We start from the raw sequence: 18,048 nt of genomic DNA, 5'->3' as shown, positions 1-18,048 counted from the left end.
TTCATTACAAAATATGAAAGGAGATGTTAACAGTACATCCAAAAGCAAATAAAGCAGTGTCCAGTCTCAGTTCTTGCTTACTTCCCTGGTTAGTAACGGCTAATAATGTCCTTATCGCAAAACTTAATGTTGTCTTTTGTGCATTCATGCCTTCAGAGTGTCCTTAATGTGCTTTCAGGATATAAGGCAATTATTCATAATAGGGTAATAGTATTACCAATCAGATCATGTTATGGAAAATAGTGTTGCTAGAGGAAAAAAATATTTGGCTTGGAATCTTGTGTACTTACATGAAGGTTGGAACCTGCTATTATGTGTTATTGAGAAGAAGGACACAGTGCAAATCTGGAAAGTGTCTGCTTTCATCTTTGTATCTCCTTGCTTGTCTTTGCCCCTCTTTTAAATAGTTTCTGCATGATAATGAGAAGTTGTGTTATGTAAAATGTTGCTCTGCTGATAAGAATGGTTCATGACATGATGGTGCATTTACGGTACAGGTACCTGGAGCTGGAAAGCAGCGGTCATCGAAATGAAATCAGGTTGCATTATCGTTCAGGCAGTCATCGCTCCCACACAGAAGTATTCCCATACATTTTGGCAGATGATAAATGGCACAGGCTTTCCTTAGCAATCAGTGCCTCTCACTTGATTTTGCATGTGGACTGCAATAAGTAAGTAAAGAGTGTTGTTTTATAAGAAGTTGTCATATTTGGAACATTGCATCTCTGAGTAAATGAAATGATAACAACTTGGGACTTTATTTTTCACTTCCCTTTCAGAATTTATGAAAGAGTTGTGGAGAAGCCCTTCATGGACTTACCTTTGGGTACAACCTTTTGGCTGGGACAGAGGAATAATGCACATGGTTATTTTAAGGTATGCATTCCCTGAAAGGAAAAGAGTGAACTTAAATAAAAATGATTAAGGGATTGGAGCATCTTTCATATGACGAGAGGCTGAGAGAGCTTGGATTGTTCAGCCTAGAGAAGAGAAGGCTCAGGAGGGTTGTCATCAATGTGTATAAATACCTGAATGTGCGTGAGGAATGAAGACGAGGGATCCAGACTCTTCTCAGTAGTGCCCACTGACAGGCCAAGAAGCAATGGGCAAAAACTGAAACACCTGAAATTTCCATCTCAACATAAGAAATCAGTTCTACTGTGAGGTTGGTCAGAGTAAGACTGTTATGGCGATAACTCAAAAGCCATTCGGATACAGTCCTGGGCAACCTGCTGTGGCTGGTCCTGCTTGAGCAGGGGAGTTGGAGTAGATGATCTCAGGCGGTGCCTCCCAACCTCAACCAGTCTGTGCTTCTGTAATCATAACAGAGGTCTTAGGGCCATGGTGTGCTGTGTATCAGCATATCTGATGCAGTGAGCTGTGTTTCCATCAAACTGGACTTCACTAAATAAAGTTGCAGAGCCAGATGCATAGGGCTCAGTGTCACCAAATGACACAGCCAACAGCAGCCTAAGACAGAGAAAGGTAAATGGCCAAGTGCAACAGAATTCCAGACAATAAATGGTCAGATTATTGTCTGTTTCATAACTAGATGCGTTTTTTGTGTGTCACAGAACACTACAGTCTAGGGAACTCCAATTTTTTTGCCTCTGTAGGATTTAGATTTCATCACAATATCTTCTCAGCTCAGAAATGAATGAGATGACTAGCGTCAATGAAGAGAACACTTTTTCCCCCAGAGGAAGAATATTTGTACGTGCTTTTTGCTTACTGCTTCTGCTTTAACATGTATATATAGCAAGGACCTGGTGTGTAGCAAGATTGAAAAAGTGAATGCTACGTTGAACTGGATTGTAAATTTTGATTTCTCTGAGTCCATTAGGTAGCACTCATTGGTCACAGCTGCTATCTGTGGTTTGTCCTCAGTCTTCTCTGGATCTGCTTTAACAAATGATGGCATCCTTGTGCATGCCTTCCACGCTGCAGTCCTGTTTTCCTCCTAATAGGCATCTTTTTACTTGACCTGCAAAACAGGATTGATGATGTTGATCAGAGACCCAATCACTTCTTAAAATACGGCCTGTTAAATCTGTTTTTCAGTGTAAAACACTTTGACTATGGTTTTCACAGCAAGTTCTGTGCTTTTGTGCTAAAATCAGTTTTTGGTTGTTGAAATACTGTTCGCTGTATTTAAATGGTAATTTATATTCTTGTTGTGTATGAAGTACAGAGGTCCAGTGGGGCACTCAGATTTGAAAACTGAAGCATGACTTTGTTTTTATTTTTCAATTCATACGTGTTTCCTTTTCCTTCAGAAGACTAAGAGGATGTCTGCTAAACAAGCTAATTTCTGGCTTAAATAAACAGTTCACTCCAAGAATAAAATAAAAAAAATATTAATGCATTGCTTAAACTGATCTCAGATACAATTCATTTATTCTACGTGTTTATAATTAATACTTTAAAAAATATTACTTTTATTTTTTTGTGCTTTATCAGTTTTTGACTTGATTATATTCTTTTTGTCAAATCATAGTCACTGCGAAGAAGCTCATTAGGTGTAGTAGTAGACTGTATTTTTTTTTTGTTTCTTTCTTTTCAAGAAAGATAAAATAAAATACATGGAGAATTTAGAGAATAGAAACCAATTTAACAGTAATACAGAAATGGATAGCTCTTAAAAGAGCATCGATACAGCCAAAATATATTGTGCTAAGTGATTTCTCCAACATGATATAGTACCAGTGGTCAAACTGCATCTGAAAAAGAAAATGACACTGTTGTACAGGAAATTAATCCGTTTAGAAGATGAGGACTTTCAATGCTTCTTAGTGTTTTGGAGAGCCTGTATTTTTAGACACTTGCTGTGGGACAACTCCTACTGATCTGATTTTGAGAGGTCCAGGTGCTTAGCTATTTCCAAAAATCAAGCTACTTTGAGTGGATTAAATGGATTGTCCAGAGGGGTCAAGGTACTCAAAATCATTAGTCACTCTGAAAAATCATTAGTCACTCTGAAAAAGATTTTATTTGGCTGTATTTGATTTTGAACCTAGTATTGCTGCACTAAACCAATGTGCCAGTAGGCATATTCACACTGGGATATTTTTGTACCTGTTTCACTTTAAGTCCTGAAGTCTGAGAGAGCAATTCTGGTTATCTGATTTCCGGTACCACGTAACTTCTCTTGGAACCTAGCATCCAGCATGTGTTAATTTGAACCACTGGGTTCTTTAGGAGCCTGTGCAAAGCCTCTAATGTACTGTCAGGAGGTCCTGATTTGGGAACCCAGGTGGGCTAGATGTCACAGCTCCCTGTTGTTACTTTGGGAGAATGATAAGGAAACTGAATACCTGGCAAGTGGCAGAGTCAACTCATATCACAGGCGATGAATGATGAATAAAGCTCCTCAAATAGTTGGAGGAGATTTACTGGTGGTTAGTAGCTAAATGATTTGAATACTTGCCTGCGTGTTCAGTGAAGAGTGTTTTAAACTTGAATGGGTTGGACCCTGCCATTCCTTCTTTTCATGAAAATGCCATAACTAGGGTTGACATGAGTTTGAAGTTGATGACACCGAGGAAGGAAGGGAGGAGAAATTAATACAGTGAGCTTTTTGGTGTGCTCTTCAAAGAGGTCTTTGCTCCTCACTTCCAGAACACTTTCTGTGGGAGGTCCTGACATGGAGCCCTGTCTCAGGCACACCTATTTTTTCACTGTTAGCTAATTGCTGCAGCTCCTTGTGCAGTGTCGGGGAGCATCCAGTTGTCCTAGAACATAGCTTTTTCGTTAAGGGAGAAAGGTAGGCATGGTACTTAAGTACCCTCTTAATTGCCCTCCAGTGACACCTGCCTTCTCTGTAGATCACTTAAGTTGTTAAGTCACCTTGTGTCATTCACTTGAGGTCAAAATTCTGGTTCTTTGACTTTGCAACATCTGTATTGAATGTCCTGTATATATGGACAAAATGTGGCCTTTTGCATTTAGTTTGCATTGTGTTCTTAGTGTCATGAAACATTCTCTTCATAAGCACGCTGAAGCATGTTGTAATTATTTTGCTTTTCCTCCTAAGAAGGAGTTTTGGAGATGCAGGGAGGGAGTCATGGATGAAAGGGACATCTGGAGTAAATATGATAGGATGGCTCACTTTGAAATTGTTTTTTGGCCTTTGCTTTTGTAGTGCAGCAAAGTGGCTGCTTATTATATCATAATGACTAAGGATGCATGTAAATTCTGCCTGCAAGCATGGGATCTGTTCTTCTGCGTGAAACCGGCCCTTTCCAGATGGCATAGTTGAATTTCATGCTAAACTTGGCGCTTCCCCTATGTTCTTGCCAACATGCAACTGTGTAACAGACATGTAGTTTCTCAGTATTCTGCATGCTTTATGAAAAGATCCCCATAGAAAACATAAAGGGTTTGCATGAATGTGCTTTTCCTGACTCAAGTTTCTTTAATCTTCACTTCTATTTGACAGTTATAGCTTAGTGAAAAATTTGCATTTTAGTTAAAAGTGTGTTTCAAAGTAACTGAAACTGCCACTGTTTTTCAAATTACTTTTAAAGGTCATTTTCAAGCTTTTCTGCAATGCCTAAATAAAAATAACAATGAATTCAAAGCAACTGAACTCTTGCCACATAATTACATCTTGACATTTAATCTTACGTCTTTAAAAATGATTCGGTTCTTATGTCTTTAAAAATGAGTCAGTATGTCTGTATTTGTACATCTGTCTATTTTATTTTCTCTTTATTCTTCTATCATTGCATTAGGTCCGGGCAAGAAGCTGTGTATTGTTTTTATCAGGCAGTTTTTCTGTGTGGGCTTTTATGTTTTACATGGTGAATGGAAAACATAATTTTGACAAGTAAAAATAATGTATAATTTTTTTTTTCTCTCCACTTACACATAGGGCATAATGCAAGATGTGCAATTACTTGTCATGCCTCAAGGATTTATTTCTCAATGCCCAGATCTTAATCGCAGTAAGTCTTTTAATTCTTATGCCATAAAATGAAAGGTGTGCTTTGAACCTACTTTCTGTCCTACAAGCTTTCTTACAACCTTGGGTTGGTGTATTGGTTGTCAACTTTGACATGATTGAACCTATTGTGAATACATGGGGTTTTTTTTAATTAATATACATATCTTGTTATTCTAGCGTGCCCAACTTGTAATGACTTCCATGGACTTGTGCAGAAAATTATGGAATTGCAAGACATTTTAGCCAAAACATCAGCTAAGGTAATGTTTACGAGAACATGGCATGGGAGAAACGAGGCCTCTAAGGCTTTAATTGCTGTCTTCTTAGATTACTTGTGCATATGTGGGGATGTGCACATGGGTGTGTGTGGAACATCCCTGCATTTATGTTAATATCTTTGTATTTATATATCTGTGCCTAGTTTCTATACATACAAATTCCCAGTTCAGAGAGCTTTCTTGTGTTTTAATATTTTTATAGAATCATATCTTTTAATAGTGAACAGAATCCAAATCCCTGAGCAAGAAAAGGGCTCATAGTTATTCAAGCTCTATCTATTAGGCTAACAAGTCAATAAACCTGGAATGAAATAGGTTGCTGTGCTTATAGTGCTTATTGCAGCAAGATTTATTTGTCCGAGACTTTTCTAGACCTGAGCTGCCAAAGGAGTTCAGACAAAATATATGTAAGATAAGGAATTAAGAATCCTAAGCAGCATTTTCTTCTCCCCACCCTGCCCCCACCCCGAGTATCACACCAAAAGCATTCATGTCTGCTGGTGAACATAAACTAGTCTTCTGATTTTAAATGTTAGTTCTTTAGATGTCTGCAGGAGTGCTGTTACCTGGCTAATTTGATACACAAATGTTAAAAATGCCTTGGTTGAAGTGGAGGAACAACCGCTAACATGTTGGTTTTGACCTTTACCTCCAGTTTTGCCTCTCTACGCAGATTCAGGTCTTTTGTGCATAGCCTAATATCTGCAAGTAGTTGTAGAGTAAGATTCTTGGTCAGTTCCCACGTACAAAGATGAGAAACTGGCAGCCATACCCATCTTGATCTACTCACTTTTTTTCATGATGTCGCTGATGTTATTGGCAAAAGATGAAATGCATTGTGTCTTGCTTCTTAACTTCCATCTCTGAATGACTGATGGTTTAATCATATTGTATTCGACAATGATTGTTTTATTGTCTTTGACTGTATTTTCCTACATGTATTGTCATCTACATGCTTGATGTTAAGGGGGACAGTTTCAATCATGTTTATACTAACGTGGAAACCACTTACAAATTCAAAACTTTTTTGTGAACTGTAAATACAGTTGTCTCAAGCTGAGCAGAGGATGAACAAGTTGGATCAGTGCTACTGTGAAAGGACCTGCACAATGAAAGGCATGACTTACAGAGAGTTTGAATCCTGGACAGATGGCTGTAAGAACTGCACTTGCATGGTATGGCTATAGTTTGAGTAGAGACTCAGGAACTTGCGTGCTTCCTCTGATTAAAATTTTATTGAGGCAAATAATGAGAAAACTTCCGGGGTTTGCTAGGTGGTAACAACAAAGTGCTAGAAAACCTGTTCTAAATCTAAGGACTAGTATTAATAAATACAATTTCCTATTGTTTCAGCAGTGCCAGCACGTGTAGCTCTCTTATATTTCATGTCACTAAAGGCAGATGCTATGCAATATACTTAGCTGTCATGTTATTCCCATGCACTGAGTTGCAAATGGTTTCTCTGGATAATTAATTCCCTGCTTTTTATCACTATAAACACAGCCTTTTTCTTAGCAAATGGTTTAATAGATCCCTTGTGCCTGATTCCCTTTAGTTGCCTTTGGTTACATCTCAATAAGCAATAAAGAGTAAAATGTCAGGGTCATATGCCTGCTCTGTTATATCACAAATGAAAAACATCTGTTAGGTGCATAGAAGTTTCCCAAAGGTATCGCAACTCCACAAGCAATTGCAAGTATCCTTTCAGGTACGAAACCATGGCATCTTTGTTATTGTGTGTTCATTTAAAAGTCATTAATTCCATTTGAACTCATTAAATGCCTCCTCCAAAGGCCGTTAGAAATTGGTGAAAAGGCTGTTGTTGTCGTCTGTACTGCACCTTAGATTGATTTACTGCTATCTATAATTTGCTAAATGGTTCTCCTTAAGCTTAGTATGATTTTGATCTTTATATTTCTGGAGGGATGTTAGTTTTGCTTTTAGAGTTTTGTAGTTGACTAGAAGAAGACGTAGTCCGTGGTATTAAATCTGGCTGATACCTATTTAAAATGCTTTGAACTTAGTGTTAAATGCATTATGTATTTTTGTCTCAGGTTTTTCTAGCAGCTATGATATTATTACTTTTTAAAAGTACATTGTCTCTTATGTAAAAATCAGAAGGTAGAGTATTGTTCTGTGAGGTTGTTATTTCACACTAATCTGTCAGTTTGCTGCTGATTGGCAGAATGTTTTACCTCCAAATAGATTTGCCTCAAAAAATGTTAGATCATTATCATCTCAAAGGACACATCTTACATGTCTAAAAGATTGCATGGATGATATTCTAAAGGTATAGTTTTTGTTCTTGTAGTTATTAAAAGAACCATGTTAAAATGTCTTTTTGGGTATTGTTAGAGAGTTCATTGCATTTAAAAATAGATTTTAAGTTCCTGTGTTTGAGAACATCTCTGCTTTTGCTAAATATAACTACCCGTTAAGCACCTTTTACTCTTCTAGAACGGTACTGTGCAGTGCGAGGCATTGATTTGCCCCCTGTCTGACTGCCCGCTTAACTCTGCCCTGGCGTATGTGGATGGCAAGTGCTGCAAAGAATGTCAATGTAAGTTTTACTGCAGTGCTTCCTTTTAATGAATATTTTGAAATCTGTAAAGAAAGTGAACCTTCCTGTAAACATGTCAGTGAAAGAAGTGGTCAGGGAATGAAATATTTGTGTTAAGGAATGAGGGAATTTAGACTTCCCTGAAATATTTTGGGAAATCAATAACCAGAACATTCATTTTTCAGCTGTGGGTTTTTTTTTTTTTTTTTTTTTTAAATTTTAGTTGTGGGTTTGGTTTTTTTTTTTTAAACATAGATATTTCCATAGTTATATCTTTTAGACCAAACTGCTAGAAATTCAAGAACAATTGCCTGGTGCTTGTTTTGATCGGTGTTTCTAACACGTCTATCGCAAGAAGAATGTACTTTCAACCTTATGTTGTAGTGCTAGAAATGGAGGTTCAGATTTATGATTCTTCTTCTGTAATTAAGAGAAGAGAAAACTCATACTAGACCCAAGAGACCAGCAAAACCCAGACACCTAGAAATATTCTTTCACAAAAGGTCAGGCAGAATTATACAGGAAACTGAATAGAGGTAATTTAATACTGTCATTTAATATAGGTGATTACCTTTTGGTTTTATAGCATTTTGGTTTTGATGCAAATAGGGCCAGGGAACGGGAATTTTAGATTAATCACTGTCTAGATGGACTATATATAATACTTCAGGTTGATTATGGACATGTATCACATATGTGATGGTTATTTATTTTAGGCTACGGTGGAATCCATTCTTGAAATTGAGCATGAGATGCACGCACTTCGTTATTCTGTAAATGTTGCGATTTTTCTGTGTGGTTTCATCACTGTTCTACCGCTGTATAAAACTTCTTACAGAGTATAGAGAAATATATAACTGGTTAAAATGACATGTTGTAAGATAAAATTCAGGAAGATGTTTTGTACTCAATTGATCTTGCTCCCACAGGAGTTTATTAATATTTAATTGTGTTAGAAGTTACACAAACCATCCCATTTTCTGAAACCTTATTAACTTACTCAAGTAGATTAATTCTAATTGAGAGGAAATGAGAATTCAGATACTTTTTTTTTTTTTTTTTAACCAGCTACACAGAATTTCCATGCATATTAGATGGCTCAGGGAATTGGTAATTCAGGGATGTGAGTTGTGTGGAGTTCAAGCCTCTATTTGAATCTTTGACCATGTTGGCAGAGTTTGACATCCTGATCCTCTGAAGTATGTTTTTGTAATGTACTGCCTGTGAACTGAGTTGGGAATTCTCCATCCAGATGTTAATGGAGAAGAGTTACATCATAAGACTTCTTACAAAGTTGTTTTTATTGGGAGTCTTGACAAAGGTCAAGAAATGTGAATGAGCATATGGACACTGACCTTGTCATACAGCATTACTACTTCTCCTTCCAATTGAGATACAGTTCTAGTACAGCACACGGTGAAGTTTACTCTGATATTGCCTTTTTGATAGTCTTAATGTTATCAAAAGCCTTTTAGCTTCCAATGTTGTTAATTTGATGCCAGTACATAATTCAATTTGTACCTAACATGCACACATATAACTCTCTTGACAAACTACCAGAAAAAATATCAGATCAAAAAATAAAAATAAAAATGTCTTCTGAAAAAATATTCCTGATTTCACTTAGGTTATTTAAAGTGCCATTTATTAAAAAAATCAAACAACTTTTTAAGTGGCCAACTCCCTGGTACCGAAGAAGTGTAAATTGAACTCCCATTGACAGGACAGTTAAATTCCAGTGAAAGAGTGTAAAGAGTGGAAGTTAGAGGCAATGGAGACTGCAGGACCCTCACTTATTCTCCAAGTCAGTTTGGTGGAAATGGTGAGTTGTCACTGACTTCATGTATATATGTGCCAGCTGTATCCTGTCTTCTTGGTGTCTTCAGCTGGAAGTCTGAGCTGATTGTGGTCAGTGTGCTCAGTGACCACGGTTCTTGCTTGAGGGGTCAAAGCTGAGTTCCTCCATTTGGATAGTTTCTGAAAATAACTTTTTTTGTTCTCAATTCTTAGAACATTATCAGGGGATGTAGCATCTGCCTAGATTATGTAGAGTGAACACAGATGGCTTATAATTGGGAAAGCAGCTAAGTAGGGTGTGTTGCTCAAGGAGCCACTATCCTTAGAACTGGACAATCAATCATAAATGCTGAGAAAAAGTGTTGCCTAATACACTGTTCTTTAGCTGAGTTTAGTATTTGTTTCAAGACAGAACATGTATGGATATCTCTGTTTCCTTCCTGTTATTTGTGGTACCTTGTACCAGATGATGGGCTGTTTCTGCCAAACTGTCATGCGAGTAGAACTGCCCAGGCAGTGGTAGCTCTGGCAGCCTTGTTGCTGTGTCTCAGCAGGGGTGGAGTGCTTCCCTCTGCCCTTCTTCCTTTCTTCTGCTGGTGTGCGAACAAAGCCACCAAAAATGAAAAGAGCGGGGTCTGATTTGATGACAGCTGGCATAGAAGAGTAAAAGTATACAGCACTGAAGGCTTTTACAGTGACCAGCAAGCAGGCCTCATGGTTTATTTTGGAGGGGGTTTTTTTGTTTGCCTTTTTTGGGGTGGATGTTAGTTTGGTGGGGTTTGGTTTTTTTTTTTTTTTTTGCGTGCTTGAGGAGGGATTAGTTTCACATGTCTTTAGACATGTGGAATTTGAGAATGCAATCTGAAGTTACTTCGCTTATACTAGTAAATAAAATAGGGCAGGCACAGTCCTGTGGCCCTGGGCTAGGTGGTACTTGTGGGTCACATCTACGTGGTTAAGCTCTCTTCCCCTTCCCCCACAACAGAGTATCTGCATCCAGATGGCTGACTGGGAATGGCCTCCGATCAGTGCTGTCCCCCCAGCCATGCCCAGCGTTGCTTCAGGGCATGTTGGCTGGAACAGGCCAAAATGGTGCCATGAAGTGTGCTAACACTCAAACTGTGTGGAGGATTACAGACTGTAATCAAGCCTTTTCAAGCATGTTCTTCATTTACTGTTTCACTTACCTGTCCTGTTTCACTTACTAGTTATGGACGTCACTAGTTAGGTTCTCCTGATAGCCAGGGGAAGAGACCGGCACCTCCAGAGGGCACTTGGTGCTGAGGGGGGGCTGGAAGGGATGGGATGGGCCTTCTGGATGTTGACATCTCTTCCCATCGACTGTGTAGGGAGCCCGGGTGGTTAGATTAGATACCAACTTGTAGACAGCTAAAGTTGTGAGGTTAATCTTTCCATCAGTTACTGTAACGAATATCAGGTGTGTCAGATAGGAGTGGAAAGTGCTGGAATTTTAAGCCTGGCTCTGACGTTAAGCAGTTACACTAAGAGACTCATGCCAAGCCCTAGGAAGTGAATTTCAGCCCAGCCCAGCATTTAAATATTGGATTGTGCAGCTTTGTTGTATCTCGTTTGATGACATTTTCAAGACTTGAGGAATTTCAGCACAACTGACTTTTCATGTTTTTTCTTAAATATTTAGTTCAGGGAAGAACACTTAGTAAGGAATGCTGTGGTTTGTTTGTTTGTTTTGGTTTTTTTTAACCAATATTGCTTTGACTTGGGTTCTTTCTGTGAGCCAAAAGAAAACAATAATAACAAACCCTGACCTTCTCCCCTAACTTTGTACCTTTGTTTGAGGACATTCAGACAACTTGTTCTGTTTTGTCTTGTGTGAAGGTCGATGCTGGTAACCTAAGGAATGGCAATGTGTGCAAATTATCATTGTGTCTTCTGTTAGCCCTAATGGGCTAAAAGAAGCAACGATCTTCCAAGGTACATAAATTAGCCAATGTGTTGGATATATGTTTCAGCTGCAGACAAGCTATTCAACACAAAATTCAGTCCAGCTACCAAAGCATGCGTCTTAGATCAATGGGAGCTTCCTGTGGAGAATTGTTTGGAGCTGTAAAGCAGAGACCACTTTCTTTTCTATTCCCAATGCAATTTTAAACCTATCTGAGAAGGCATGTGCAAGAGACCATGAAATTCTTTTCTCCTCTGCAGACATAAATACATTGTGTGGTGATAGGCACTGATACGAATTGGGGAGAGACTGAGCTCCCCTACTGACCCTGTAAAGTATTGCTTTAGACCACGGACTTGGCTTAAGAAGTACAAGGACAAGTTCATTTATTTTAAGTGAATTGTGGAAGGACTGCCAATTTCTTAGTAGCTGAGACAATTGCTACTTGGTCAGCAAATCTTTTTATGGTAACTTTTTTATTAGTCGGTGTATTAATACTAAGGCATCACTTCCAATAGCTATGTGATATATGTACTTTTTTTAAATGGAGTCAGTGTATTTTTAACAAACTAGCTGATTTTCATTTTTTTTAAGGCCCAGAGTGTTATTTGTACCACTACCTGGTGGAGTAATAATTCCCATCATCAAAGACTGATCTCCAGGAAGAAATTGCTCTCTTCTCATTGCTGTCCTCCTCCCAGTGACATTGCAGATACTTATAGACCTAATCCCAAACTATTTAAATCTATCCCAACAGATTTCAGTGGAGGTTAAAGGCTGAGTCTTTATGTTCAAATCTGCAGGCTGTGATTTTTTAATGCACTTTTTTTTTTCTGAAACAGGACATTTGTTCATTTTCTGGTGCATTGTAGCCAAATCCACACTCTAACACAAGTATTTTAAGCAGCTGTGAGAAGTGTAGGGCTGTATTGGATCAGCTCACACTTCTGTTGCTAGCAGGCGTGAAGAGAGCATATAGAGGGGTTATATAACTTGGGAGGGATTTTTGAACAAAATAATTAAAACAGAAATATGAATATGGACATAGTAGCTCTTATGTATGGGTTTCTGATGCAGTGATCTGCCTTGCTAGCCGACAGAAACTTTTAATTTTACAATTAAAATTAAGAAGATTCCGCCTTTTGCTCTTTATGATGTGTTGATTTTTCCCCAAAGCTGCACACTCTTCTGCAAGCTCCAGCACTTGTAGCCCTACTGACACAGAGAAGGAGCTGTGAAAGCCCATCTGCTTCTCATTAGCACAGCAATTGACCATCAGCCAGAGTGCAAAATTTTTATCCAGAAACTTAAGGAATATTGATTAAGCTTCCTCTGAAATTCATCATTTATCCAGGTGGATTGAAGCATTATGGACTTAAGCCTGTGCTGCTCACTAAGTTTCATTTTTTCACAAAGCTGCCACCTTTATTCTGGGCTAAAGGAGTGGCACCGTCTTGCCTTAGGTGACGTGAATCGGTGGTGGCGTGGCACACCAGTCTCCGCCTCGTTCGCCCAAGTGCTGGAGGAGCTTCTCCTGCTTTCAGTGTGGCACAGAGAAGAGGCTGCAGCTCTGAGAAATGATAGAATGACAGGATTAGTGAGCGCTGGCTGAGCAGGCCATCTTATCCTTGCAGTAAATCAGAAGAAGGGGCAGTCAGGAAACCCAAGAGCAGCTGCAGCAGGCCGGTGGGGACATGGCATGGGTCTGAGGTCTGCGAGGCAGCCAGCAGGCTCAGGTCAACAGAGCGGGCACTGGTGCTGGAGAAAGAAGAGGCAGTTTTTAGCAGTGAAGCAATGATTAGTCATTTATCATAGCATTTTTTTAAAAATGCACACTTTAGAATATAAAGGTGAAGCAACATTCTGGCTAATGCAAAAGATTAGTTGCTTTTTCATTATAAATATTTGTATGTGGCTTTTTAAAGATGCAAGTGCAAATAGAGCATAAATTCTGTTATTTTGAGATTTGTTTTTAAAATGAAAAATCAGGTAAATTAGCCTACTTCAGAATAGTACTAAAAGGTATCTGGAATATAGCCGGCATTGGATTATTTCCTAGAACCATGTTATTTATTATAACCTCCTGTAGTCAGCATGCAGAACTTCTGAATGTTATTTAGCATTTAGCAGAATAATGTCTGTTCAGTCTCTGCTTTCTGGACTTTCTATGCTGAAGTGATTCACATCAACTGTATTTCTCAGGCTTTTGAATCACATACAATGATCGTATCATATTGTAATGACAGATAAAAAGCATTATATACACGCTTGTACTACCGAGATGAGTTACACTATACTTTACTGCCCATTTATACTGTTTTACTACTTCAACAACTCTGTGTCTTCAAAAGAAAGGCAGTATTTATATTCATTTTGAAAAAGGACACAAATAATTTTTCTAAAGAAATATTTTTAAGGGAAAAAAAAGTATCCTTGAACTCATGTAGGTCAATAAAATCAGTGGAGCTATTTTAGATTTACAAAGCTATAGTGGAAAAGCATGATTGATGCATGTATCATTTATGAATCTAGCATAGCTCCTACAGTCTCAGAGTCTCACAGAAAGGTTGAGGTTGGAAGGGGCCTCTGGAGGTCATCTGGTCCAACCTCCACAGCTCAGGCAGGGCTACCTAGAGTAGGTTGCCCAGGACCGTGTCAAGATGGCTTTTGAATATCTACACAGATGGAGATTCCACAACCTCTCTGGGCAACCCGTGCCAGTGCTCAGTCACCCTCACAGTAAAAGTGCTTTATTGTATCCAAATGGATTTCCATGTGTTTTAATTCGTGCCTATTGATTCTTGTCCTGTCACTGGGCACCACTGAGAACAGTCTGGCTCCCTCTTCTTCATTCCATTCCATCAGGTGTTTGCGCACATTGGGAAGATCTCCTCAGAGTCTTCTCTTCTCCTGGAAGTGTAACGTCTTAGGAAGCCGAGCATTGAGACACTCTGAGAATGTTTTGGGGCCTTTCCTGTGCTGAACTCAAAGCCAACTGAAGACAGTGGAAAGATTCCCCTTGGCTTTGGTAGGCAGGGCCAATCACACCCTTGACCCTAGCTGCTCGGTCTCTGCTATATTTTCTATGGTAAAGATACAGAAATTTTCAAACTACTCTCATACTATAGCAATATATTTGGTTTATAGCTGTTATATATCCAATGGCAGAATTGTCAGGGGCTTTTCGATGCAGAGCTTGTAGTCTCCAATGACCTTTGTTCTTTTTAAGCTGGGCAGCATACCTCCAGTAGAAGGGAAAGGCTGAGTCTTTTCGCTTGCAGTTCCCTTCTGAGTAGGAAACTCACCCCTTGTATGTCTGTTGTTCTGTGTGAATTAAAATACAGCTTATAGTAACTGGAGTTCTCAGAATATTTTGCTCCTACATTTCCTTTCCTCCTTCCCCACGTCCTTTGAATTTCATTGTTCTGAGTTAGCAGAGGAGGACTGGGGGAGTTGATGCACTGTGCCTCACTCAGATTTTTAATGCATCAAAATGCGGCTCCGTGCTAGGCGAGTGGCTTTTTAGCTATTCTGGACACCATGCATTATGGAACTCCACTGGAAGACTCTAGATCTGGAGGCAATGTATCAGTATATGAGGAGAATTCCAGTTAATGGTAAAGTCATCCAGTTTTAGTCTGTGTGCCTCAGGAATGAATTATACAATCAAGTATGCTTAAGAAAATTCTTATTCGTTAAAATACATTACACTGAATGTATAGCGATCTGCACTAAAGAAGAAATTGGAAACATAATAATGGTAATTTTATCGGTAGAGAATTAAGAATTTTTTTACATGGGAAATTTTGCTGTAGGCTGTGCTCTGCTCTCCCCTGCTCTTCTTATAACCTATTGTTGAGGCTGTCTGGGAAAAGAACCTATTCTTTTCCGTTCTTTTTTCATTATGTTCTTACCAGGGAGTTCACAAAATATAAAATACCTCCAGCGTATTATTATTTTATTTTATTTCCCGTGCAAATAAAACATTAACATATGTTAGATATATATATTTTGGCTTTGAGACAGCTGGGAGTGGACAGATTGGCAGTGTTCCAGTCTCTAACTAGTAAGTTACTACTGTGACTTTAGTAATGCTGATTTTAACAGAATTTGCTTAGTCAGGTGGTTATGAAATAATAATTTTAAAAAATCTGTTCTCTTTATAATTACAAAAATCACCTAGGATATGTGGCTGTTCACGTGGCTATGTGTTGATTTCAATACGTTTCTTCTCGCCAGTGATGTGCTAATGTCACTCTGCACCTGCATCATTGGATTGTGGTTTGTGGTTTTTTGTTTTGTTTTGGGTTTTGCTTTTTTTTTCCCTCCATAACCAGGAGCACATTGCCAAATCAGCAGCTTGTAGCTGATGTTCTAGTTTCTGCCTGGAGCTTTTCCTCTGTAGATCTTGCAAATTTCTGTAGTACCAGAAACAATGGTCTTTAATGGGCATGTGTTCTGAAAAGAGCAGAATTTGGCTTTAGCTGAAAACCCCAAAAATGCAGGTTTTGGACAAGGTCACAGAAGAGTAGTAAGTCGGAGGCAGAGAGCACTTCATGGAGCTGGATAGACCAAAATACTAAAACCCAACCAACCAACCAAGAGATTCATGGCTTGTTGAGACCTGTGCAGTTTTGCAAAGACCAGTTTGCACCTGACATACTCTTACTGATAACAGGATTGCCACATTGACAAGGGTCATCTGGGTGGAAAGCTGGCCTAGGGGAGACACTGCAAGGAGCTATGGGAGTATAAAAGAAGGCACAGGTACAGTTTTCTGACAGTGAAAAAATATGAAGGTTGTGAAGGCTGAAACTCAATAAATAGAACACAAAAAAAACCCCACTACGAAACCATCAATAATGTGGTTTTATTTCTCTGGCAGTCTAAGAAAGGGACAGTAAAGTATGAGTGAAGTTTATTCAGTGAGATTTATATAAAATGACGTATACTTTTATCCTTTATTTGGTAATCCTTTTTGTAAAGATAATGATTTAAACCAGTGTCTTTCAGTCTTTTGGACTGCAGAAGTTTGAGTTTTTTTCAGTGGAAACGTGTAGTGAATAAAGCTTTCTACTGCTTGGTAAATTCTCTTAGCCATCACTTGCAGATATCTGAAGTGTGATGCATAGCCCTCCAGGCTGTTATTGATCCCTGTTTCTACATCTGTCAGCTCATAAAATATATTCGGCCTGAAATAATGGCCACTTTGTCCCATGTGAGACACAACTTTAAAATTGAAATCTCAGCAGATATGTTGTAACAGTCCTTTCTCATACTTTCCTCATCTGTTCCTTTCAAAACAATCATTTCAGTCCTCTTTATTTGAAGAATTTCTGCCACTTGCTTTCTTCACTGTACTGGGCGCAGCGCTGTATCTACAGTGATTCTCATGTTTTTCTATCACTGTTGTGCATCTTTGCCAATCTATAGAGTGTTTTTACTAATTTTTGCCTTTTTTGGGGGGTTTTATTTGGTGCCAGTTTCCACTAAGAAGAAAGCTCTGTCCATTTGTTCGCGAGGGTAGTTGACCATCCTAAGCCTCCCTGTACAGAGTAGCTGACTGGTATTTTTTTCCTGCTACTTGTTGAAATGATTTCTGTAACTTTCTGCTTGGAAATGAAAATTCTGATACTCCCCTGGCTGCTCTTGGAAAAAGTTTATGTAAACTTTTTTCAAGCATAATTTTGACTGTTTTCCCAGATTTAATTTTATTTATAATTGATGACATTTGGATAAAATCCCTTTAAATTATTTAACACCTAGATTTTTTTCCCTAAAAGGTGAATAAAATTTGAAGCTATTATTAGGTTTGTTGATTTGCATTGTCATAAGCTACTATGGTGAAGAAGAGCTTTTTTAACTTGCTTATTTCTGATGGCCAGTATATACTTACATATAGTAGTGTTAGAGTGGTATTACAGTGACATCATTGTTTGATGTAACACACTGGGGCAGAAAATGCCTTGTTTCAATTATCAGGTTGGTTTTTTTTTGCTATCCTGAAAGCAAAGCAAGGAAATACGCTTAACTCATCTGGAAAATAGGCACATACTTGTTTTTTCTGGTGAGGGAGTACTTTAAATACTTTCAACGTAGGGAAGATGAACTGGCATGATTCTCCCTATATCATTATTACTTTGACAAAGAGATGTAAATTCAGGTATTATTTCCTTAAGATGTTTCTTCAGGTTATATTGATTTTCACCAAAGTGCAGCATCGTCTCTAGGCACATCTTACAGGCTTGTGAAGAGGGAGTTTGTTTTGTAGATGTTTCCATCATGCCATATCCAGAACGCTTTGTTAGATCCTCATGGCACCTAAATGAGTAATAAGATCTGAGTATAGCATAGAAGAGATAAGTCTTGCATATGGTTGTTGTGAAGTTCTCAGACAGGCTTCTTAATAATAGTAGAATATGACTTTATAATGCTTAAAACTTGTCCGTGGTCTTCTGTGGCTCTGTATATATAGAGTTGATAGTATAGTTTAAGCACCTAACCAGAAATATTTCATTTTCCTAATTTTGCATTATTTTATTGC

At 38.4% G+C, this 18,048-nt stretch overlaps 1 protein-coding gene across 1 annotated transcript in view; it reads left to right on the top strand.

The window, feature by feature from the left end:
* Positions 1-18,048, top strand: part of NELL2 (neural EGFL like 2) — a 155,483-nt gene that overhangs the window by 38,039 nt on the left and 99,396 nt on the right. The window contains exons 4-9 of the mRNA XM_059816768.1: positions 498-671; positions 780-876; positions 4,874-4,946; positions 5,123-5,205; positions 6,270-6,398; positions 7,681-7,783. Coding sequence (XP_059672751.1) covers positions 498-671; positions 780-876; positions 4,874-4,946; positions 5,123-5,205; positions 6,270-6,398; positions 7,681-7,783 — 659 coding nt within the window. The remainder of the gene's footprint in view (positions 1-497; positions 672-779; positions 877-4,873; positions 4,947-5,122; positions 5,206-6,269; positions 6,399-7,680; positions 7,784-18,048) is intronic.

Source organism: Gavia stellata, chromosome 4 (assembly GCF_030936135.1).
Source record: "Gavia stellata isolate bGavSte3 chromosome 4, bGavSte3.hap2, whole genome shotgun sequence".
Lineage (NCBI taxonomy): Eukaryota > Metazoa > Chordata > Aves > Gaviiformes > Gaviidae > Gavia > Gavia stellata.
This window is presented reverse-complemented; position numbering and strand designations above follow the sequence as displayed.